Source organism: Paroedura picta, chromosome 3, assembly GCF_049243985.1.
Source record: "Paroedura picta isolate Pp20150507F chromosome 3, Ppicta_v3.0, whole genome shotgun sequence".
NCBI lineage: Eukaryota > Metazoa > Chordata > Lepidosauria > Squamata > Gekkonidae > Paroedura > Paroedura picta.
Genome location: NC_135371.1, coordinates 118,778,590 through 118,805,135, shown reverse-complemented (window position 1 = coordinate 118,805,135; position 26,546 = coordinate 118,778,590). Strand labels below are relative to the sequence as shown.

Genomic DNA, 26,546 nt, shown 5'->3' with positions numbered 1-26,546 from the left:
ATATCTCTGCTGTCACTTCAGAACTGAGCCAGCCAGTCTACTCACATTTCTCACTCCATTTGTCTTGCATTCCAGCTACTTCCCACCACGTATCTTTTTGATGCTGTTCTGAGCATGCCAAAGAACCTGCTTGATGCAGACTGGGTTAAAGCTTTATAGACTAATCAACATACCAGTATAATGTGTTTACAAGGCACTTGATGGATGCTTGATTTGCATTCATTGTGAATTCAGCATCACTACTGATGCAAGGGTTAACTAGAGCCTCAGTTTTTGCAACTTGAGAAGTGTACAAGATGCCGTGGAGGGATCCAAGCCCACCATTTATCCTCTTGACTCTTGTTGCCTGGTTACATCTATCCAGGAGACAGCGACTGTCTAGGAGATGATAAATCTCTCTGTGGGAGGTGGTCTCAGCAGCCTTGAAAGATGTCCTCATTAGGCCACTCCAAAAGAAATCCTTGGACTCTCAGAATTGCTCAAACTTTTGGCTGCTCTAATGTCTCCCTCTTTTTAGCAAGGCACTATTATATGTGTTGGCTGGACAGCTCCAGGCACTTCTGGAGGTGGCTGATTATCTTTGACCCAGTTTAATCTTCCTTCAGGCCCAGGCTTGGTATCAAAAACTGCCTTTGTCATTCTGACTGGTGATTAATGGTAGGTTGAAAAACAGGAAGAGTGCTACCTTGTTGATGGTTCAGGCTCTTTCAACAGCTTTTGATCTCATCAACTATGCTATCCTGTGAAGATAGAAAGGGCTATTGCTATTACTTAACTTTCTTTCTTTTTGGAGGGTACATTCTAGAAGCTGGTACTGCAAGAGTTTAGTTCTGCCACTTGACAGCTGTGCTATGGGATGCCACAGGCAGGCCCGATCCTGTCAGATCTAGGAAGCTAAGCAGGACAAATTCTGGCTAGTATTGAATGGGAGTCCTTCAAGGAATGATAGAAATCATGCCACAGAGGCACACAGTGGTAAATCATCTCCTAACATCCTTTGCCTGGTTGCCAGACAATCCTCGGATCTCCTGGCTAGACTACACACAATCCTTATCCATGGACCACAAGCAGATTAGCACCTGCAGAGCAGAGAGCCCAATAGGGGGCATAAGGAGACTATTGGTCTTTCAGATAGGCAGAGCCCAAGACGTGGTTGGCCTTAAAGGTTAATACCAGCACCTTGAATCTGATCCAGTCCTCGACTGGTAACCAATGCAGCTACCTCGGCACAAGCTGGATATGGGCCCACCAAGGTGTGCATTTTACACTAGCTGCAATTTCTGGGTTGAAGACAAAGGTAGGCCTGCGTACAGCGAGTTACAGAAGTCTAATTTAGAGGAGATCATTGCATGGATCACTGTAGCCAAATGGTCCAAGGACAGGTAAGATGCTAGTAGCCTTGCCTGGCGAAACTGGTAACATGCTGTGTAGAATCATAGGATCCAGAATCATATCCAGATTCCTGGCTGAGGGAGTGATGTTAAGCTGCACCCCAATCAAGGTGGGTAGATGCACTTCTTGTCCTGCCACCTTTTTGCCTAGCCACAGGACCTCCATCTTGAAAGTGCTGAGTTTCAAGCAAATCTTCTCTAACCACCCAGTGACAATATATCTGGGGTGGAGTCTGGGTGTCCGTCCATGAAGAGATAGAGCTGGGCGTCATCTGCATATTGGTGATAAGCTAGCATGTAACTCGGAACCAGCTGAGCCAGCGGATGCATAAAGATGTTAAATAATGCGGGGGAGCGCCACATGGGAATTGATAGGGGTGCGATAATTCCTCCCCACAGCCACCCTCTGTCCCCTGAATTACGGCCCTGGCAAGGCAGTGAGCCAACAAGTCGTGGTTGACCATGTCAAACGTGGCCAACAGATCGAGCAACACAAGTATGGCCAAATCACCTCAATCCAACTGGTATTGGAAGTCATCCATCAAGGCAACCAACAATGTCTCCACCCTGTGGCCAGGACAGAAGCCCAACTGGTATGGGTTGAGTCCCAAAGTTTCATCCAAATATGCCAGGAGCTGGTCTGCTGTGGCACTTTCAACCACCTTGCCCAGGAATGCCAAGTCCAGCGATAGCTTTTTCAGTAAGGGACAGACTGTGGGCCTGATTCCCGAAAGGCAGATAATGCCTTTTGCAGACAATTTTCAAGATTCAGAAAAATGTTTTTAGTAGTAGGCTATATGAAACCTGAAGACCCTATACAGCAGGGGTAGTCAAACTGTGGCCCTCCAGATGTCCATGGACTACAATTCCCAGGAGCCCCTGCCATCATTTGCTGGCAGGGGCTTCTGGGAATTGTAGTCCATGGACATCTGGAGGGCCACAGTTTGACTACCCCTGCTATACAGCATTCCCTAAATCACAGTAACCTATGCCTACCTTCCATTCACCATCTTTCTTCATGCTACGGATGACATCATTCAGGATTTCTGCAAGTTAAAAAGAGCTTGTAGTTAGCACTGAGGCACCTTCTATTGTTATTAGAATAACTGGCCTTTTCCTATAATCATTAATCTTCACAGCACCTTACAATTTCAGTAAAAATTTCCTTTCTGGGCTCTAGTAACCAACATATAATGTTACTACCTATAGGAAGCAAAATGTAGATCCTTTTGATAATATGATTTCCATTTACTTTAGATTTTGTGGTGCCAGAGGGACAAATCACCTTTCAAACCTGAGATTGCTATTCTTTTCCAGTAGTTTGAGATAGACATGTACGTGCACACACACAGAATCCTTACCATTTTGGATTTGGTCCGAAATGATATTTGAGCTGGGAGGAGATATAAAGGGAGCAAGCCACACACCTGATATTATCAGCTGTTAGGTACATTACCTGCTCCTTTAAATCCCTCCTCCTTACCTTTGCAGACAAATATGCAAAAGCGGGGGGAGCATTTAAAGGGAACAAGTGGTGCAACTAACAGGGGAAGGATTTAAAGGGAGCAGCACACCTGCCATTAACAGCAATTTGCAGGCACTTTCCCCTTCCGCCCTCTCAGGTACTACATTTGAACAGGCCAAATTGTGGTTGTGAGTGGGGGCCCCAATCACATGCCCCGGGATCCCTACCCAGCCTCAACCAAATCCCTGATGGAAGAGCTCCATTTTGCAGCTCATCTGGGAGCTCATTCCACCAGGTAAGGGCAAGGACTAAAAAGGCCCTGGCCCTGTTTGAGGCCAGGTGCACCTCCTGAGGCCCCACGACCCTCAGCAGATTCATACCTGCAGAGATGAGTGCCCTACAGGGAGCATAAGGAAATATAGGGTCCATAGGTAAGTAGGGCCCAACCCACATAAAGCCTGAAAGGTCAAAACCAATACCTTGAACTCGATCCGGAAGCAAATTGGTAGCCAATGAAGTTGTTTCAACAGCAGCTGAACATGAGCCCTCCAGGATGACCTGGTAAGCACCCGTGAAGCCATGTTCTGCACCAATTGCAATTTTCAGATCAGGGACAAGGGTAGGCATGTGTAGAGCGAGTTAAGTCTAACCCAGAAGTTACCGTTGCATGGATCACAATGGCCAGGTGTTCTAGGGACAAGTAGGGCGCTAGTAGCCAGGCTTGGCGCAGATGGAGTAATGCCATTCGAGCTACCTTAGTGATCTGAGCCTCCATAGAAAGAGAGGTGTCAAAAATATCTCCCAGATTTCTGGGTTGAGGTACAGATGTAAGTTGTACCCCATATAGACAGGGAAAATGCACTTCCTGATCTTGCCCCCCTCTACTCAGCCACAGGACCTCCATTTTGGAGAGGCTTCAAGCAACTCTTCCTGATCCATCCAATTATCACTTCCAAACAACCGCCAAATGTTTCTGGGGGGACACCTGGCTGGCCGTCCATCAGGAGATAGAGCTGGATGTCATCTGCATACTGGTGACAACCCAGGCCATAACTCCAGACAAACTGAGCAAGAGGGCGTATATAGATGTTAAACACAGTGGGAGAGTGCACTGCCCCTTGTGGCACCCTGCACGGTAGTGCAAAGGAGTTGGACTACTCATCTCCCACCGCAACCCTCTGCGAACTGTTCTCAAGAAAGGAGGCCAGCCACTTAAGAGCTGTTCCTCCTATCCCCGTGTCAGCAAGGCAGTGTACCAAAAGCTTGTGATCGACCACATAAAATGTAGCTGAAAGGTCTAACAACATGAGAATGGCCAACCCGCCTCGATCTAGTTGGCGCTGGAGATCATCCGTCAGGGTAACCAGCTCAGTTTCCATCCCATTGCCAGGATGGAAGCCCAACTGGTATGGATCCAAGGCTGAAGTTTCTTTCAAAAATGCCAGGAGTTGGTCCACTGTGGCCCTCTCAACTACCTTACCCAGGGACACAAGATGTGAAACTGGGCAGTAGCGGGTTTCTTCAGCAGAGGGTGAACCACCGCCACCTTAAGCTGCTGAGGGAACTTAACTGAAGAAAGGGAGAGGTTCACAATACCTCTCAAGGGTTCATGACAGACAGGAATAAAGGGGGCAAGTGGTTTCCTTCACTGACCTCAGCAATTCATCCACTTTGAATATAGAGAGCCACCTGAAGCCATCAAACCTAATCCCCCATGATGGCCACAGAGCTTCCAGTTCACATTCTGTATCAACCTTAACTGCACTCCAACATGACTCACTAGAAAACCTCAGAGATGTAGGTAGCTTTAGTGTCATACACACGAGACTTGACTCATAAGTTATAAGAGCAGTGTGGCTGCCACTTACCTGTGGCTAGATCACAATCTGCTCTAATCAAGTGTTTGTACAACAGACTCATATAGAACAGACAGCTCATGTGGGAATGTCCCACATCAGCACCACTGACAGGGCTCTCTGAAAGATTAAGAGTTTTCATGCTGTAAAAAAATGGGGCCACACTCCATGGACATGACATGTTAAACAGAGTCCAAAGTCTCCCAACAACTGACTATGCCCTTGCAATTTAGGTGCAATTGAGTAGATTGTTCACATTCTATTGCACTGTGACTTTTACAGGCTCTCTGGATTTACGTATGGTTATCTAATTAACATTGAGGTACTGAGAGGAGGTGGAAACTCGCAATAAATGATAAAACTGCTTCTTCTGTGAGAAGGCAAACCTAAAAGTATAATCCTATGGAGAGTTGCTCCAACCTCAGATGATTACAAGCAATGGGCTTAGACCAGCGTGACTGCATGGGACTGCACAATAAACACCCCCTAACTCCCCTGCTAATGCATTCAGCTGACTAGAGAAGAAGGCAGAAATTAAAACCCTGCCTCCCAATCTCATCTCCCTACTTTGGCCCAGTTCTTAAAGGAAGTATTTCCTTTGGTGATGCTACCTGCCGGCCTAGATGAATCTCTTGAACCACAACTGTAAGATACCCAATGATTTACTTAAATTTTTAAACCCAGCACTGAGTTAGCAAATGGGAATTAGGCAATGATGGTATCATAGATGTTTGGATACATAAGGGCAAGGTCACAGCACAAGGAACAAATTTATACATAGGGAGTTTGGGCAGGGGGTATCTACCCCAGTGGCTTACTCCGCACTGCAAGTCAGTAAATGAAAGGTTTTAAAAAATGGATTAAAGGGTGGATGAAGACTCACAATGGCAGCATGATAACAGAGTGTGTGTGTGGGTGCTATGCATATCAGTGGTGAAATTGTTAATAAAGGTGAAAAAATATATTACCCTATACTGTCTGGAATCTCCATTGAAAGTGTGGACTGACTAATAATTGCACCAGCAACATGACCTCTAAGACAACCCTTATGTGTAAACCAACCAGAAGTAGTTAGAAGCAGGATATTCAGCTCTGAAGAAAACTAATATAGATTCTAGATTGTGCAAGTGGTCATGGGTAAATTCCTCTCTGCTCATTTCATAATTGGGCTCAGAAGAACAAGCTATTGGTTCATTCCATTCTCCCAGCCAAATTTCTGAAACTCCAGTATGCTCCCTACAATAGTGTTATGAATGCACTAAGGAACAGATATTCCACTCTCTTTAATCAAAATTTTATTGATGGTGGCTTGGGACACTGAATCGATTCTGCTCCATTACCTAGGGAGCCATGAAAGTCTATGGTAAATCTAGCCTATTCAATGCTCTGGTCGCTGGAGCTTCTTCTCAAGAGAACCCCCAAGTTTCAAAAAGGGCAAAGCAATACAAGCCCAGAAGAATGTCCCAGAGAATCCCTGCAGTGAAAGTGAAGGGGGGCATTTTTGCAAGGCCAGCCCTGTAGGAGGACCAGTACATCTGCGGCAGTGCCAACAGGTTATAATGGAGCCAAAATGATTCAGGAAATATGAATTCTGTCTAATCCTAATCACTATACTGAACCAGTGATTTGCGACTTACTGATCTGATCCCCCCCCCCCAATGATTTTCCACACTCCTAGGAGGGACTCCAGGTAACCAGGAATTATGTGTTTCAGGACATTTTGTAGGGACTTCTACACATCTGGAAGCTTGTTTCACTTTGGAAGTTGAACAATATCTTCAAAGCAATATCTTCAGAACTTCTGGAAGCTTGTTTCATTTTGGAAGTTGAGCACCAAACATACAACCTGGAGTAGTTTGTATTTAAAATCGGATAAATACAAAGCTCACTAACATTAAAAATTAATGCATTAAATCCATACAATTAGTTCAATGTTCAAGGTATTTTAAACGTTCAATATGCCCAGCACAACATATATAAAATTATATATATGTAATAATCAAGCAGGTTAAAGTAAAAGGAATAGGTAACATTTGTTCAGAGGATAACAGCTATAAACAATAGAAACTAAGCTGAAGAAAGCTAGGCTGTAAAATAAGCAGCTGTAGCAATGTGAAACCTAAAGGAATTCAGCTGCCAGTATCAAAACTCTGATTCAGAACAGCACAAAAACTATGCAAGAGGGAAACCAGCTCAGAGACACTCTGAATAGCTATTAGATCACCATCTGCCATATATTTATATATATCCAGCACTGAACATAGCCTAGAGGGCTGATCAATAAATCCACAAAATGGCACCTTGGACAGGGAAAGTATAATTTATACACACCCAGGGGAACCCCCCAGCTTTCTGAAATATACAAAAGCTTTAAAATAAAATGAAGAGATTTTTAAAAGGCCACAGGCGGAAGAAATTATGTCCGGCCTGAGCAGACACAAACAGTCAGTCTCACAAAATAATGTTGAAAGACCATAGCTTCATTTTGGGGAGCTGTTTAGCAACCCCCATAACCATTGCCTTAAAGGCTTTGAAAAGGCATACAAAATTGGCTAGAAAAAAGAGAAAAATATTTGGAATAGTCATATTACATTCCACTCCAAGGCATATGGGAACAGTTGGCTGGTGGAAAGAGGGGCTGCTGGTGGCAATCAACCAACTGAAGCAGCAGCAAATGAAGGAGGTGGCCAGAAATCAGCAGCAGGTGTAGAGATATCAGGGAATTAAGATGCAGGTAGTACTGTGGGAAGGTGAGCAAGTGAGGCAGTGGGAAAGGGAGGAGAAAGCTGCGCTGGTGACATTTGGACTATCAGGCAGTCTGAGGCCAGTTCAGCACTGAGCAGCCCCTCCAAAATCAATGGGCACTACTGGACAGGGGGGAAGAAAATGGTAGACAGATGAGGCAGTCACCTCCTCCAACCACCACCTTCCTCCCTTCCTGGTGGCAAGGAGGAGGCAGAAGTGGTAGAGGCAGGAGGAAAATCCAGGAAAAAGGGGACGGCAGAGAGGGCAAGGGACACTGGTGACAATGTTGGAGTAAGGGGAGGGAGAAGAAGGAGGGTGTGGAAGTCAAGAGATGGGAAGAGGTGGCAGCAAGAGGAGGAAGATGGCATGTGTGTTTTCCGAGGCTGGAGGAGAAAGCAGGGATCAGTGAGGGCATTTCCCTGCAAGCTTCTCATGGGTCTCCACTTGTTACCATGGAAATCAAAACACAAGTAAAATCTGAAGGAAAACTAAGCAGCTATGCTCTGGGAAACATTCAGATAAAAAGCAAATCAAACCTGTTTCCTTCATATTATGTGGAAAGTTATACCAGGTATTTGTTGTATCCTACTTCTTTTAGAAATAAAATACAAAATATACCTGTTTGGTGTGAACAGGTATATTTTGTATTTTATTTCCATTGCTCTGTTTTATTTCCATAATAAACTTACTACTACTACTACTATTACTACTACTACTACTACTACTACTACTACTAAATCAAACCTGGAGTTACATTTCCCTTAATGGAGCCTGCAGCACTGTGGAGAAGACAAGGAGCAGCACACCAAGAAATCTCTAGTTCAAGTCTCTCCTCAGCCACGAATTCACTAACTGGTTTAAAGAAAACTGCCTGTTATCACTTTCAGCATTCATCTGCAATATGGAAATAATAATACTGACATGGTTGTCATAGGGATTACTGAGAAATCACACATAAATGAACAATGGTGGTTGCACGACAAATCTACGAGATACAGGTTCAAATCTCTAGTCTGCTAGGGAGCTTACTGAATAACCTGGCTCAGTTGTTTTCTCTCCCAGGGTACCCAACACAGTACATTTTATTTAATGTTATTTATAGTCTGCCTTTCTCACAGGCATTATACCCCACTTTTTACTGCCTGAAGGAGTCTCAACGTGGCTTATAAACACCTTTCCCTTCTTCTTCCCACAATAGACATCCTGTGAATTAGGTGGGGCTGAGATAGCTCTAAGAATGTATGCACTGTACTCACTTTTATATGTTGTTAACTGCCCTGAGACTGTGACTAGAAAGGGGCAGCAAATCATTTCTTTCTGAATTAATAAAATAAAATAAATAAGAGAACTGTTCTGCGAGAACAGCTCTAAGAGAACTGTCACTAGACCAAGATCACCCAGCTGGCTGAATGTAGAAGAGTGGGAATCAGATCAGAGCCCACCACTTTTTAACCACTATACCAGGCTGGCTCTGGTGGCTCAAAAGCAGCTCAATCAAGCTTTGCTCATCTGATACAAGTGGGTTTGCATGAACAGGTAAATAAATTCTGCTAGCAACCAGTTAATAAAACAGGTCTGCCTGAAATGACAGACAAAATCCATTAGCAGCCAGCTTCTAAAATGGAATACAAAGGCAGTCTGTAAATGGCCATACTGAGTTAGTACAACAAGATGGGACATTCTATAAACAATGCATCATGAATATAAAAGTCTGGAACAAATCAGAAAAAACTGGCACATAATGTGTGTATTAACATAACACACTGATACCAAAATTACTTAATAGGCTTCTCCTTACAATAAGCTATATAGAGCAGTACAGACAACAATCTCTACTAATTTATCCAACTAATTTTGTATATACCTAGGCCATGTCACAGATGTGTTCTGGAAGCTCTATGCTTCCAGGGTGTACAGAGCTCTCATTTAGACGAGTGGTGACGTAGACACCCCTTCCCCTTTTCCCCAGCCTGAAATAGTCCCATTGTGGAAAACAGCAGTTTGCCATGGCCAGTTTAGGTTGGCAAAATGAAAACTATCCTTAGGCCATTAGCCTAATTTATGTCATAGGGCTGTTGTGAGGAAAAGGAGGAAGAGCAGGATGAAAATGTACTGACACATATCCCCAACCTGCTCCGTCAGTTGCACAGAGCCACATGAACAGGGCAATCCTCTCTTCTGGGGGGTGGGGGAGGCAGAAGTTGGAGAGAATGCTGCTCATTTCTCTTCTGTACCAAGCAGCTTGGATTGGAACAATTAACTGTACATTTATTTCACTATGCAATAAGTATATATGCTAATAATATACATATAGGGATGAGACACTTTGAGCATTCATCTAAAGCATTATGCAATTAAACAAGAATTGACGAGCTAATTGTCTGAAAATCGAGCACTCTGACAGTTAGAACTCATGTTTCCTGTGGATTGTATCCCGGTCTCAACATGCAGCCGGAGACAGCCACAGAATCTACTGCATCCACCTCGGGCACCCGGGTCGACGTTGCAACAGAGCGTGAGCCGGAAGATGGGTACCGAGATGCGCCCAAAGAGTGGTGCAGCTGTTTGGCTGGCACAGCCCTAAGGAAGTTGGGGGTGGCAAGGGTGCTGAGTACTATCTCCTGGAGAAGGAACGTGGCCACGCAGCATGTTACTGAACAGAGGGGACTGGGGACTTTCTTGAGGGAGAAAACGTAGAGTGGTATGTAGGCTTATTCGATTTTGAAGCCCCTGAATTACTGGATTACGACCTGTTCCTGCACACCGTTCGAAATCACTTCGAGGACCCCTTGGGGGGAGGCCTAGCCCAGGTGGGGATACTTGGCCTCACATTGTGCAGTGGCCAAACTGGATTATAAACGCTATGCTGATAAAAGGCTCAGTCCTGCTCCGGAGTGGAAGGTGGGGGATGAGGTATACTTATCACAATACAATACCTTTATTGGCATAAAGCAGATAAGCAGGATAAACAAAGTTAGTCAGGATACGTCAGACAGTTTAAATTTAAAAACTGAAGACAGAAATTCAGCCATAATAAAAGTGATGTCGGCATCCTTATCACTCAGTAAAAATTGGCAAATCAGGTCTCTTGAATGGTTTCTCCGTTTTGGTATGAGAGGTATGATATGCCTTCTCTGTTCAGTGAACAAGGGACAGTCCAGTAGGATATGTTGGATGGTGTCAGGAGAACTTGATTCACAGGTGCATAGTCTGTTTTCGAAGGGGATCTTGGCAAATCTCCCTTGTAATACTTTAGATGGAAAGGCGTTAAGCCGAGCAAGTGAAAACGCTCTGCGATGGAGGGGATTTGCCAAGTTATGGAAATAAGCCGGCATCATCCCGTGCTTCACTTGGAGAGCAAGCGCACAAGGAGAGCAGATTGCTGGCACAGTGGGATGGATTTTTTGAAATTCCTGATCAAGTAGCCTTTGTTTGATCTGGTACATAATGGAGGATTCATTCAGAGATAAGATGTAATCGTAGTCAATGCCAATTTGTTGGAGTGTAGTCAGGATGGTAGAGAACCATTTAAATTTAAAAATGTCTCTCAGTAAACAGGCCAATAGACTATCTGATCGAACCCTAAAATGCAGTTTTAGCCAATATTTAAAGGTGAAAATCCAGGCCTTAGTTTCGAGAAGATTGTGTCCAGTTTCAAGACATAAAGAGGAGTAAGGGACGCAATTTGGAGTTCTCAAAATCTGCCGGAGGAAGGCAGACTGTAACCTCTCTATGTTTTTGTTAAAACCTGAAATCCACAGAGGGATACCATATAAAATTTGGGGAAGAATTTTAGAGTCAAACACACGACAGACAGCTGGGACAAACTGATTGCCTTTAAGGAAGAAAAAACGGTTTCGATGGGTAATGGAACAGTTAGCGTGCAAAGTAATCCTATTTCTGTGTTTGGTCCAGTGCAAATTATGTTGGAAGGTGATTCCTAGGTATTTGAAACATTTGACCTGCTCGATTTTATGACCACCAATGCACCAGTTTGAGGGAGACCACTTCTGTGCAAAGACCATCACTTTGGTTTTTTTTAAAGTTTATCGATAGGTCATTGAGTTGGCAATATTCATGGAAAGCATTCAGATATCTATTCAGACCAATTCTGGAATGGGAAAGCAAAACGGTGTCATCAGCATACAGAAGAAGTGGGATTGGCAGTTTATCTAGTTTGGGTGGATGACCATTTATGAGTCTTAGGGTTTTTGGGAGATCATGTAAAAAGAGGTTGAATAAGTGAGGAGCAAGGACGCAGCCTTGTTTAACTCCTCTCAGGATGGGAATTTGATTAGTTAAATGACCCTTTTCAGTAAGTTTAACCTGACAGGTATTGTTGGAATGGAGGTTCACTAGAAGTAGTAATAGGCGCAAATCAATATTAAGGTCTTGCAATTTTCTCCATAGTAAACACCTGGAGATAGAATCAAATGCACCCTTGAGGTCAACAAAAGCTACATAGAGTTTCCTCCTACCTGTATGGAGATATTTGTCTGCAAGAGAGTAGAGGGTTAAGCAGTGGTCTAAGGTGGAACAGTTTTTAGTGAAGCCAATTTGTTCAGGACCTATTAGGTCATTTGAAGTCACCCAATCTAATAGCTTAAGTTCTAGATGTTTGGCATACATTTTGCTGGCAATGGATAGAAGGCTAATAGGGCGGTAATTTTCTGGAGAGCTGGAACCACCTTTTTTATAAATAGGCACAATGATTGAGTTAAGCCAGGATTCAGGGAATATTCCTGATTGGTCGATGGCTGTAAAAAGGACAGCCAGGAGTTGTTTCCACCAGTTAGAGTTTAGTTTAAATAGTTCAGCTGGTAGACCATCAGGCCCTGGAGATTTGCCTAATTTTAGTTCTTGGATAAGGTTTTCAATTTCATCTAGGCTAACAGGAGGCCAGCTAGGAAGAGAATCAGCAGAGGGTAGGCTGAGATGATTGTTTTGGATTGGGGAGGCAGCAAAAAGTGTAGAAAAATAATTGTGCCATGTTTGGGAAGGGATGGAAAATTTAACTGGCCTGTTGCTTTCACCTAAGTAGTTTGCGATCGTTTTCCAAAAAGAGCTGCTGTTGTTAGATTTAAATGTTGCTAGAAGATGGTCCCATTTTGCCTGATAATAAGAGTATACTTATCTAACAAGCATCTTTGCTGCCAACAGCCCTCTCATAAATGGGTCTTTGGTTCATGGGTCCTTTCAAAGTGATCAAAGTGATAAATTACGTGACTGTTGAACTGGGACTCCCTAAGACTTATAAATATCATCACCCTGTGTTTCACTCCAGCCTTCTGTAGAGGGCATCTGCCCCGGACCAGTGGCACTCCACCCCATCTACTCCTATTCTATGTGGATAAGCACACACACTACAAGGTCTGCCAGATTTCTGGACTCTCGATGGCACCATGGCAAGCTTCAATACTTGGTGGACTGGAAGGAGTTCCCTATGGGTGGCGGCTGAACATGTTCAGGCTCCAAAGTTGGTGCGCACTTTTCATGAGGAATTTCCCCTGAAACTGGACCCTTCTGTGGGGGGTTGAGGTAGGGTGAAGAATCTCTTGGAGGGGCAGAATGTCAGAATCTCTTTGGAACTGCTGCCAGATTGATTTTCAAAGTTGTCATATATGCCTAGTCTGTGATGCTTCCCAGTTCCTGCTTCCCTTCACACCTCAAGGCCAAATTCCAGCATTTGTGGCTTACGGTTCTGCTCTCACAGCCTCCTTTCCTCCCCGCTTTCCCTCCCCGCACCTTTGTAGTTAGACTACAGCAATGTTTGGTCTTCCTTTGAAATGCAGGTCACCACCTTCCCATGGAAGGGGGGAAAGAGGGGGTGTACTGGTGTTTTATATGTATAGCCTCATGCTTGTAACCCCAGTTCTGTCTATGCCTTGAATGGACGTCTTTGTTCTTGATTAAAGAAACTTTCTGAAACATTAGTTTGCTTGTCTGGAAATCGAGCACTTTGACACTAGGACTCATAATATTGAGGACTCCAGTCAGAACCACTAGGAGAAAGATTCTGAGAGGAAAGTAGAGTAACAGGGAAGAAAGACATGGCAAGAGAATGACCAGAGACTCCTTTGATACTATGGAGACGTGGGATTCATGAAATATCACAGAATAGTTGACTATGCACCTGTGGATTATACACCTGAGAGTGGAAATGAAGGTAGCAATAGGAAGCTGATAGCTACTGAGAGGCAATACCAAAAAGCAAGCCGTGATGGAAAAAGCCAATTAGTATTGGGTGGGAACATGCTGAGTGGATCTGCACACCGATGGGAAAGAAACTGATGAAAAAGGAAGAAATCACTAAGAACAGAAGCCCATAAAAAGCACTGAAAGCAGCAATTGCAACTGTGTCAAGGCTTTACAGCAAGCTTATTTGTTTATTAAAATATAAATGGTTTTTAACCTTACTTTTCTAAATGATTTACAGCACACTGTAGTGGATGCTATTTCAGAAGTTCTATTAAATGAGTTCAGTTTCTTACTGCCAGGCTTTTGCTAGATAATAATTTGATTTCTTTCCATGAGCACTATCTGTTCAACTCCTGAGCAACAAGCCAAGTCAGCTAACAATACCTTTTTCTGGATCTTGACATGGGCCTGAGAGCTATGTGGAGGCCCCTGCCATTTTCCTTGAGAGCGTGTGTGGGGAAGAAACTTCAGCAGGCCTGGCAGCAGAGGCTGGGACCTGCATTGGGCTTGCTAGCATCAGTGACTGGGTGGTGGGACAATCAGAAGCAGCCTGACAGGCATGTGGGGCTCACCATCATTGTCTCTGACAGTGTGTGTGTGTGTGGGGGGGAAAGGTTTGGCTGGCCTGATGGAGGAGGCCAGGACCCTCATGAGGATTGTTGGTGTCAGGGGAGACAAGCCTCAGTGGGGCTGGTGGCTGGGAGCCATGAAGGGTTTATTGCCATCTTTCTCCTTGGTGGTGTGAGGGGAGAAACTCCAGCATGTCCGGCAGCAAAGGCCAGGACTTGTGTGGGGGTCACCAGCATTTCAGCAGGAAACCAGCTTCTGTGGGCCTAGCTGGCAGGATCCATGTTGGCTTAACTACCATAATCCTTGACAGTGAGGGGGAAAAGCTTTGGTGGGCTAGCAGTTGTGCTGGACCTGGCTGCAGAGTCAGGGGGAAATGAGGTCAGGAGGAAGGGTTTCCCCCCACAACTATTGTAGGTTCCCATTTGTTTTAATATAAACTATCAGATTAGCTGCAATGTAGGAAAGCATAGAGGCAAAATTTTCTCCAGCAATTTAGTGTGAATTTGCTTAGCTTCAGTGTGAGTTTGCTGAGTTCTGCTGCTCAGCAATTTGACTCTACACCTCTCTTCTTCCGAAGTGGACAAGTTGCTGGGGTCGGTCAGGGTGACCACCTGACCCCTTGATCCCTGCCCCTCTTGGCACCTCAAAGGAGGGGGCCAGGAGATAGGGGGCCAACTCAGGGACATCATCAACCTCTCCCTGGAGTCCGGGGAGTTCCCTGAGCGGCTCAAGGAGGCGGTGGTTCGCCCTCTCCTGAAAAAATCTACACTGGACCCGCGGGACCCTGCCAGCTACTGCCCAGTGTCGCATTTAGCATTCCTGGGCAAGGTACTGGAGTACCTTGTTGGGATGGGGAAGTAGGTTGAGAGATCATCCGCCATGTTATGGGTTTTTAAGTCTTTTAATGGGGGTATTTTAATGGGGTTTTAAGACCATGTTACCCGCCACAAGCCCATTGGGGAGTGGCAGGATACAAATCAAATAAATAAACAAACAAACAAATATTGCTATTAAACTCACTTGCAAACACCTTGTATTGGCATCATGCTTGTGTGTTATACAATATGATGGTTACAAGAAAATTTGACTCAGAAAAGTAGCTAAACTGGACTATGAGTATAAAAAAACATGCAGATAAGCAACACTCCCATACCTGTATAATCTACTTCACATATCTATCAGCTCCTGGCTAACTTTCATCTCAAGCCCATATGAGCATTCACAGAAAGCGCATTCTGAGAAATAGAGTGATTACTACCCAAAACATTCAGATACTACAGAACTAGCATAAAGAGTTTTACTCAAACAAAAATTCTCTGGACTGATCTGAAGACTGATCTACCTGGATAGAAGGATACCACAACCATTTCATTTGCTTATTGATTAACAACATTAAACATCCAAAAATGACTGTCAATTAACTTCAGGCGCTCTCTTTAGTTTGCTGAAGACCAATGCTTTCAGAAACACAGAGTTTTTAGAATTCCAGTGGCCAAGATGGCATTGGCCCGGTTGTAGCTTAAATATTGTGGAACATTATCCCTTATTATTATTAATATATAAATTTACCTCCCTAGCAGCTCAGAGTAGATTTCTTTTGATTTGTTTGCTTTGACTTGGATACTTCAAGGGTTGTTAACAAGAAACTTTTGCTTATTCTGCCAAGTTTTAACTTGTTTTGCCAAGTTTTGGGTTTCAATAATCTCTTTTGTCCGGAATGGGCTCTTTCAAGGACAGAGGAAAAACTGAGGACCATTCACCTCCTGCTTTAAGCAGTTAAACATAGGAACTTTTATGCTATACAAATGCCCACATCAAACAGGTTTGCTAGTAATGACAACAGTGATAATAATCATGTACTTCAAAAGCCTGCTGATAATATCAGGAATCATTTGCACCTTTTAGGTGACTGCAGAACAATCAGATCTCTTGGAAATGTGATGTTTTGCAAGAGGAGAGCAAGCAGCAATATTGGAAAGTAGATTAACAAGAAATCTGGGTCAAAGAAGCCAACACCAGAGTATGTGGCAGATAAGAAATTCAGCATATTCCTCACACACCAGTTCAATGAGAAAGCAACTAATAGATCATCCAGGGAAGCAGGTGAGTCTGTCCAGAAACCAAAATCAAACCTCTGGCTCTTGAGGTATAGAAGTGATACACAGACCCAAGTGGCTATATGTTCTATGTTAATGCAATGCATTCCACATGGGGACGGGATTGTGTGGTTTCTCCGTTGCTAATGTGACTGCTGATACCACACAGCATCAGTGGGGCTTCCCCACAGTTCCCAGTCCCCAATAGCAGCCACCCTTCTCTCTAAGGCCACAGGAACTTTTTCAATTTTTAAAAAAATAGCAATTCATTGTCATTAGATAGTTAAATCAATATAATATCACAACAATAGGTGTAACAAATTCTCAGAAATCCAAGCTGCCTTTTTTTAAAGTCAGTCTTAAGCTCCATTTGTTGCTAAAGGGGCTAGATGCCTATTTTCTTTAAATAAAACTAAATGTTCAAGGAAACTGTTACACGTGTTGTCATAATATTATATTGATAGAATTTTAATTGCCAGGTTATTTTCTAATAACCCTCCCAGTGGTGAGGAAGTGGTGGCCATGGGGACAGAGCCAGGGAAAATGGCTGCCATGTAGGTGGGGAAATCTACAGGTAACCAGACAAATAGTCAGTTGCAAATGGCCTCTTCTCCTCCATCCAATGTCCAATATAGTTTTGACTCTGGTATCTAATGGCAGATATAACCCTGATTCTACTCCTTTTCCAGATCCAGAAGGGGATACAGGGTAGTAAAAGTACTACTAAATATCATATCATGGGTGGTAGATGTATACTGCCAGAACCTCCTAAAGCCAAGAACAAAACACAATATGTACAACAACAAGCCGATTTCAATCAAGATCTAACCTTGTGATGTTGTAACAGAAGACAGCCTTCTTGGGGAGAGGCGATTCAACATTAAGCTCCCTCATCAAAGAAAAGAAAATAGTGGTGACACACCGGAATCAGGTTTTTCTAAATAAATGTCACAGCATTACTTTTTCTTCACCAAGAAGAATTTTTGGCGGCAAAGATACTTCATGTTTACCTCTAGCATGAAAGGAGTGCCATCCAGTTTGGCACACAAGACATACCAAGTGGCAATGCCAAGCACATCAACACTGAAGACTTATGAGGAAAGTTCGGAGAGCAGAGAGCACTCGGAAAGGATCAGCTATTTGCCTTGTATAATGTACTACGTAACACACGGCAATCGTGCCTGTCTACGTAAGTTGGTGCCAAACATCTAGAAGAAAAGCACAATGACTAACATTATGGCTAGAAAACAGGGTTGACAAGTTGCAAGGTGGATGTGGAAACAGGTAACTTGTGGTTCATGTACTATTCTGGGAGTCATTAGACTGGGCCAGAGCTCGCTTGGTCATTATATTGAGGCAAGTGCTCAGACTGCAAAGCAATTCCCCCCAAAACCCAAGTCCTGTAGGGATGACCAAGAAGTATTGCTTGTAGCAGTGCTTTTCAAGAATCGCATTGCTTTCTTGCAAAGGAACTGATCCCACTATTTCTCACAAAAATTACTCAGGCATTTACAAATTTGAGGATGAAGATATAAGAAAAGGTGACATAAAGCTATATTAAAATTATAAACCACTTGTTTGGCTATCCAGGAAGGCAGTAGGAATCTGAACAGAGAATAAAAATTTGCTCCTTTGCTAACGAGTTTATTCAGTATAAAACTACTCTCACCTTCTTATTCACATCCAATTCTGTCTTAGTGGTGGGCTCGCCTCAGAAGTTATTCACAATTACACAATCAAGGTCATTTCACCAGGACAATCTCCCTATCAATCTCCCCATTAAAAGTAACTGCCTCTAAGGCTTCCAGGGCCTAGTCTGCACACAATAGATAATGCACTTTCAATGCACTTTAGAAGTAGATTTTCCTGTTCTGAACTGGAAAATCCAGCTGCCAAAGCACATTGAAAGTGTATTATCCTATGTGTGCAGACTAGGCCCAGGACTTCCACATAAATCGGATGAGAAGCAGTTTTTAAACTACCCCTGAGTTTAAAAAAAACACCTCCTCACAATCATCATGCATACAAGATGGGACCAGTTGGCATCCATAATGGTATCAGAATTCAACCGAATTTTACCATTCTTGCTGCTGAACTTTTACACCTAGTTGTTACCAGCTCAGGTTTTAAAATAAAGCCCATTTACATGGAATGTCTATTGTCTTAGTAGCAAATGAACAAAGACTCTTTCTAGAGCTGTAAGACTCACTCAGCGGCTCAGAGGCTATCTGCAACTTTGTCATGTCACCTATGGCTCTTGCACACACCATTCTCCAGAATGGCATCCATCTCATTTCTGGAAACTGGCAGGCCAAGCGCTTGGTTAACCTGTGGTTTCCACCTTGAAAGAATCACCACTTAAGGGGCAAGTCTTGTGCCAGGGAAGGAAGGGCACTTTTTCTTCAACATCCCTTTTCTGCAGCCTCTCTTCCTAACACCCTGGCAGCTGTCAGGAGAGAGCAAGGTAGCCACAGAGATCAGAGACTGGGCAACCACCAAACAGTCACAGTGGCTATTGGTGGTTTTCCTCCCTCATCTCTTCCAGGCTCTTCTGCCTGAACCTCTGTGCTTCATGCTGGGGCGAGAACAAAAAGGCAGAGAGTGAAGTGAAGGTGCATTGTCTTCTTGTGAAGAGAGGTTCACAGTCCTTCTGGTTGGCTCAAAGTAGACTTCTGAGGTGGAAAGCTTGAGCACGCTTTACCCTCAGTGCAATCTCAGCCTCACCTGAGTCGTGAGCTTCATGGCAAGCACTGCTAGAGCCTGCTCTGAGCCAAAAGCATAAAAGTTATGAGTTCAGTTTCATGAATACATGGCCTATTCTTGTCTATTGCCATAAATGGCAGAACAGCCCCAGCGATGTGAGCACCATTCTATTCCAGCCCTCCAAGGTGTATCTAGACACCAGTGGTTGCCTAAATCTCTGCCTGCTGACATGCTCTCCTAGCCCACCTGACTCTTGGATGGGTTCATTTCTCTTGCTTATTTTCAGTCCGCCGCCACAAGCTGGTCATTTTGGGAATGACCTACCATGAAAGCCAGCAGTGCCAATTAAAGGCCTATATCTCCTGCAAATCTTTGTTTCCCTTCTAGATGTCAGATTCCAGCCAAGTATGAAGTGGTCATTTCAGCATTTTTGACCAAGAGGGTCATTTGCACTTACAATACTTTGATAGCTAGAGCTATTGGCAAGAAGGTCAATGCTTGGGGACAATTAACTTCCCCCTTCTTCCTGTTTTTTTGCTAACCAAGAAAAACTTTGAGAAATAAATGTGAGGGTTTTGCCAAGCCCACCTCTCAAAATAAAATACATTTCTCCACACCATACTAGTCTTCCACTCTGTTGCATTTATTTGACTTGCTACAGAGAAAGCCTGGGCTCCATCACACAATCACAGCAGTCACGGCTTGTACTGATTTCCTGTCTCAATGCCATTATCCAGGCACAATGTATACCTATTGTCTGTACATGATGAATTCAGATCAGGACCAATGGTTTTCTAGCAATGGTGAGTAAGCATGGATCCATGATGAATCCATCATGTGACATTATGTGATACTGGCCACAGCAGCGTACCATCAATACAGAAATGGCTGACTGCAGAGTCACGAATGCCATCAATAATCCAATATAGAGCCTTTTCATTTGCAATCATCCTCCTTTGAACGAGTCTATTTCAGAGGGATTTGGAAAAAATGAGTGCAAGTAAAAACCCTGGAAATTTAAGAAGTATTTCCTATCACAAGGGAGACCAAACCAACCAAACTCTAGGCTTTGGTGGAACGCTGTCTTTAAGATGTAGGTGTTTTATGTTCCACCCTTTCCTTTTGTGGTCTGGTCAGTCAACAACAGCCATAACACAGAGAGCAGAAATTAGATAGCAGGTATCAATTAACCACACCACCCTTTCAAAATTGCTAAAATTTTGAGGGACTACAATAAACATTTTTTAATGTTAACACTACAACAACAGCTAGCATATAGGTTCACATATTTACCATGCAAGCTGAAGACCATTTTAGTTTAATAAATGAATAGTTTAAACTAGCAGAGCATACTTACTATTGCTTAGTCACTTTTTCAGCGGGACTATTTCTCAAACAACTCTTACTAATATAATATTTCCATTGAGGGCAGGACAGCTTAATATTTCTTTGGTAGTTAAATTACTCCTGCTCTTTTAAAACCAAACTTGCAATGAGCTATTTCCTTGGGTACCTGTTGCTGCAGCAAAAAATGCCTACAAGACCATTATGTGGCTACCACTGTGAATGCAGTACTATAGCACCACTCTAGGAAGACTGCACAGCTAAATTTACCATCCCTACAAAACCCAGGCACCTCTCCAGGAAAATATATAACAATGGGAAGGGTAAGGACAACCACCATTGTTTGAGCAATGCATTTAATTAATGATAAAATGAGAACGAAACACTATAGAAACACAATATGAGAGCTTTTTAGAATCATTGGCTTGCATCGCAAATATGTTGAAAGAAAAGGGCTATCCCAAGTCCAGTGAAGAAAACAGAAAAAATAAGGGGGAGAATGGTGTTTGTAAGGAAAAGATCTTTAATATTTGTGAAACACCAAAGCATTTTGCATCAAGCTTCTTCAGATTCCAAAGAGAATGTTACTTTCCATTCTGAATTAAATTTACTAATTCCCTGCAAGCACCCACTCCCCCCCCCCATTTTCATCACTAGTATATTAAAGGTATATTTACTCTCAGATAAAAGGGAGACTTTCAGTGAATTAAAGCTTTTTCTACGGGGATCTGGAACATTTTTACAGCCTACTTCTTGCAAGTTATATGATATGAACAAGGTATCTATGGACAGCTCAGCAACTAAAGTGGGGAGGAGAGCATGTAATTTTCTTAGTATCTAGCACTCTCAATGTGAAACATGAAACTTGCTTGTGCTACTGAGAAGAAACAAAGATTACAAAACCTTTAAGATAAACTGCTGGAAAGAATTCAGAAGCCTCTGCTTTACTGGATTTTGGTTGCTTAATGCTAAATTTTTAGAAGTGCAGAATGGCCCTGAGTATTCAACTAATTTATCATATTACAAACTAAATGGACAGACCAAAAACCTAACTGAACTTCATATGGTCATAATCTACCCTTTCTTTTTAAATATTTGATCCAAACATAACCCTGTGACAAATAATTTATTTCATGCTTACAGATCTTCTTTAAAACATCTACAACTGATCCTGTTAACAAAAAAGCAATCACTTACCTTATTTTTTTGTTCTCTTTAGTTAACATGACTACTGTGCACTCATCTTTCACAAGAAAGCACCACATGTCAGAAGACAGAAATTTCCTCTACATAAGATAGTAGATGCTGAAATAGACCCACAAATCCTTTTAGGAATCTACTGGAGAGAATTAAAAAAAAACTGATGGAAACAATGGGGAGCGGGGTCCCACTGGATCTATAAATATGTAGATGAGTGTTTTGATATATCTTATTAGAGTTGATAGTAAAGGTAAAGGTATCCCCTGTGCAAGCAGCGAGTCATGTCTGACCCTTGGGGTGACGCCCTCCAGCGTTTTCATGGCAGACTCAATACGGGGTGGTTTGCCGTTCCCTTCCCCAGTCATTACCGTTTACCCCCCAGCAAGCTGGGTTGTCATTTTACCGACCTCGGAAGGATGGAAGGCTGAGTCAACTTTGAGCTGGCTGCTGGGATTTAACTCCCAGCCTCATGGGCAGAGCTTCAGACTGCATGTCTGCTGCCTTACCATTCTGTGCCACAAGAGGCTCTACCCTATGTGGTAGACTTGCACTAAAGTAAATAAATTTTGGATTAAAATGCATACATGCAAAAGATCCTGAAGATTAACTTACAAATGAGGCCAGAAGCATTTATTTTAGAATTAATAGATAAAAATCTGAAAAATAGCCATGGGACTTTGTTTTTATATATGAGAACAGTTGCAGAACTTTTATATACTCAGAACTGGAAAACTACAAGAATACCTACAACAAAGGATTGTCTATTGAAGATAATAGAATTTGCAGAGACAGCTAAACTTACGTCACTGATTACAGAAATGACAACAACTCCCTTTGTTTCAACTATGTAGGTTACATCCTTGAGAAAGATAATGTATGAATGAATGGCTTTATGCCCAGAACTAATACCAAGAATGAACAGATCTCAAGTTTGCCACTATTATTTCTATGGGAAATTGATTCTAAGCTTCGAAATTGATTCTGGGCTTTATGCCCAGAACTAATACCAAGAATGAACAGATCTCAAGTTTGCCACTGTTATTTCTATGGGAAATTGATTCTAAGCTTCGAAATTGATTCTAAGCTTCTAAGCAAGCTGGGTAGTCATTTTACCGACCTCGGAAGGCTGAGTCAACCTTGAGCCGGCTGCTGGGATTGAACTCCCAGCCTCATGGGCAAAGTTTTCAGACAGCTGCCTTACCACTCTGTGCCACAAGAGGCTCTTTTGAGTTGATAGTACAGCAAAGGAAATTTGGTTAAAATTTGGTTAAAATATTTTGCCTACAATTGCAAATAATGCCAGGAAAGGGGGAAGCAGCGGTCTTACAGTGCCTATCCTGATAATCATCTCCATCTGCTTCGCTCCATGGGCAATCTAAGGTTATACAATTGTTTAAATATCAAATACAAATGGGAAAAAAACAGACCAATATAGCACATTGAACCTAGGCTATAGCCCCATTTCTCCTACGGACTCACTGTGTGACCTTCAGCCAGTCCTCCTTTCTCATCTTCTGGTTAAATAGCAATAATATTGTTATATGTCACAAGGTTGGAAAGCAAACACAACAAGAATAGTTGGGCAGTTAGAAGTAGTAATAGCAGCAGGAGTAAAGAATGAGATCTTATTTCTCTTAATTTTACCCTAGGGAAAGGTTTCAACTGCATCATCCTGCTTATTAGCCCAGTTACCACATAAAGGCTCAAGTCTTTGAGTTTGTCGGGCACAGATTCCAAAGCAGCAATGACAGAGTAGATCATCATTTCCTTACAATGACAGTGACATAATTGGCTGCTGCATCATGAAACTGCTCAGTGCTGACAATCAGAATAGTTATGTGTGTGTTTTGCACATGCAACAGAGTTAACATTAGGCAGTTACTAATGTTCAATCAATTAGCACCTGAACACACAGGAAACTGGGGGGAAGTGAAAAAGGGTGCATTGTTAGCCATTTACAGATCTTAACACTCTCCTCATCTGAATTTTTTAAAAGGGTTACTCACTATATCTCTAAGAATGCAGTCACTTCTGAAATTTATAAGGCAAGTACAGCTCATTGAGGGAATAAATGAGGTAAGGGCACTTCTCCTTTTCTAACAGTTAAATGAATAATGAGTTAACTTAATCTTACCTTAAATAACTACATGACATGCGCATTAGAAACTGATGGGCAGTAGCTTCAGGGCATACACAAGGAAATACTACTTTACACAGAGAATGATTAAAGTGTGCAGTTTGCTTCCAGATGATGAAGTGATGGCCACAGGAATAAACAGCTTTAAGGAGGGGATTAGACAGATTCGTGGAAGATAAATCTATCAACAATATCTGCTACTAGCAATGGTGACTGAGGGGAACCTCCACATTCAGAGGGACTAATCCTCTGAATCCCAGAGCCAGGAGGCAACATCAAGGGGAGATCTCAGCCTCTATGCCCTGTTGCTGGCTTCCAGAGGAAATGGTTGGCTGCTGTATGAGACAGGTTTCTGGACCAGATGGAACACAGGACAGGTCCAGTAGGGTTCTTCTTATGCCTTCTGCCTAGCAAATACAGTGATCTAACCTGCTACCAAAGAACTTACAATTCTTTGCTTGTTTAGTCAGCAAGCAGGTGAGTCCTAGATGGCCATAAGACTGCAAGCCTTAATATTGAACTAAAAAGCCAAAACCAGCCGTGTGAGTGAGACACACAGACAGACAGTGCTTGCAGGTCAAAGGAACAACAGCACTGCAATCCCAATCAAAATGGCAGCACCAGCCTTGTGGCCGCCATGAGGATTCCATCAAGTCTTGTTTGGCCCTGCCATGAAGGCACTACTTTAAGGATGATAAGGGCTAAGATGGTAAATCATACTGGAGACTCTATTGAAGTTGCTCATTTTAGGAAATGAACACCATATGCAGGGGCCCTATTGGGGGAGGTTTCAAGAAAGAAAGGCCATAATTGTTCAGAATATCCACAAGAGATCAGATAAAGAAAAAAAATAGAAAAACATTACAGGACTAGAAGTTTAAATGTATTAGGGAAAACATAACCTAGTAGTTCAACAACCAAGCAATCTGTTTTCTTTCCCTGCACTCTTTTCCACAAAATGTTTCATTAACTTTTTTTTACACTGTATAGTGTTTCCCCCCTTTATTTCTATATCTGTCCAGTTTCTCTCTCTCTCTTTTAGCCCTTATTTAAATGTATGCTGGTGAGCAAGAACAACCTAGCCGTGCAACAACACACAGAGAGCATCTCCTTTAAATCAGGCCCTCATCAGCTGCACAGGAAAATTAGCTTGTTGGGGAACCATAGCCTGGCATGCTCATATAGCATGAGGAACATCCTCATTGAAATAAGACACTAAGAACAAGTAAGCAGTATCACAGTAGCACATTCTTAGTTACTTACATCACATTAAATTGGGTCTTGAGTTCACCTCATATAAATGTAATAATACATTTTCCACCCTAGCTCTCCTTTTCTCATATACTAATAATGGGAACCGTCTCAAAGCAGGTCTGGATCCTAAACCAACAGTTCAAGCTCAATTTCCCACAATGTTAAGTGTGAGGTGGGGAGGCTAAGAAGGCATCTCTCAGAGATGGCAGGTTTCTAATCAATGCTTGCTGTTTACCAGCACTGATTAAACCCTATGAGTTTAAAAATATTTTATAACCCCTCCTTCCTATGCTCCAGTTGGGTAACAGCAATTAGTAAACTCTTAAAATCAATTTAAAGACAATGAAGTCATTCCGCCTATACAGCCCTCAACAATTTCAGGTTTTGATTGGAGGGGTCCATTCGTTAAACGCTCCGGTCTCAGTCTCTGGCAGTGAGGTCAGCGTTTGGCCAAAGCAACCAGGTACGCTTTGAAGATGTAGTATATGAGAACAGAGGGGGGGGGGGGCTAAAACACTTCTAATGGTGGAAAGGCAAAGCAGCGCGGACTCCCGAGAGCAAATGCAAACACCAGGGAAAGGAGGGGCTGGGTCAGCCCTGCCCCCTCCCCTCAAGGATCCTCCAATCAGAGCGTCGTGGTCTGGTGTCTTGCCTGCCTCCCCCCGGAAGGCGAAATGAAAGGGGGTGTGTGGCAGACCCCTCTCTCACATTCCCCTCCGGTGGGGCAAGGTCGCTTTGCCCCGCAGCGCGCAAAGCCAAAGAGCATGGAAGCGGCGGCGGCGCCAGTCTTCGAAGCCCTCCCCCGGGCGAAGGCGAGAGTCGCGCGCCTGTCCCCAGCAGGGGGCCCCCAACACCCGCACACGAGGACCCCACCCGCACTCACTCTCGCCCACGACCGCCTTCAGGCCACCCGGCGCCATGGCCCCCGAGTGACTCCGGCTTCCCCGAGGCCTCCACTTCCGCGTCTGAAGACGGCTGGAGCGTCACACGGCCGCGCTTGGGACTCGCCCCCTTCTGAGACCGCCCTTGGGGACACACCCCTCGTGCGAAGGAGGCTCCCTCCCGAGGGCGGCCAGCTGCGGTGCCCCTGGAGTGCCGTGAGGCTGCCTTCGTGGCGGCGAAGCCTTAAAGTCAACGGGGCTTACTGGGAATAAGTGGAACTCCTTCGCACACCAGGACCAAGTTGGAGTCCAGGGACACTTTTAAGACCAACAAAGCTATATTCAAAGTGTAAGCTTTGGTGTGTGCGCGCACGCTTCGTCAGCTACAATGAAATAGCGCCTCCGTTCTTGACACTTTCACGGAAGAGTGCACACACAAAAGCCTGCACCTTGAATACAGCTTAATTGGTCGTAAAGGTGCCATTGAACTCAAACTTTGCTCTACTTTAGACTGATGGCTACACACCTGAATCCAGTCTTCACATACCAGGGTGTGTGACCTAAACACTGGGCACGTGAAAGGGCAGCAAACGTGTCAGGTAGCTGGGGCCAACTGGATAAATTTTGCACAGGTTTGTCACAGTGCACTAGTGTGCCACCACCTCCTAGGGATGCCAGTCCCCAAGTGGCCGCTTGGTATCCCCTG

General features: G+C 43.5%; 1 protein-coding gene across 2 annotated transcripts in view; it reads right to left on the bottom strand.

Annotated features, from left to right (window-relative positions):
- Positions 1 to 25,998, bottom strand: part of STXBP2 (syntaxin binding protein 2) — a 46,485-nt gene extending 20,487 nt beyond the window's left edge. Inside the window, exons 1-2 of one of the 2 annotated variants that reach the window (XM_077327397.1) lie at positions 25,843 to 25,998; positions 2,388 to 2,437 (exon numbers count right to left, since the gene is read on the bottom strand). In XM_077327397.1, coding sequence (XP_077183512.1) covers positions 2,388 to 2,437; positions 25,843 to 25,879 — 87 coding nt within the window. In that variant the 5' untranslated portion in view covers positions 25,880 to 25,998. Of the gene's footprint in view, positions 1 to 2,387; positions 2,438 to 24,968; positions 25,420 to 25,842 lie in introns of those variants that run through there. The other variant, XM_077327398.1, reaches the window with a different exon arrangement.
- Positions 25,999 to 26,546: the final 548 nt, after the last annotated feature.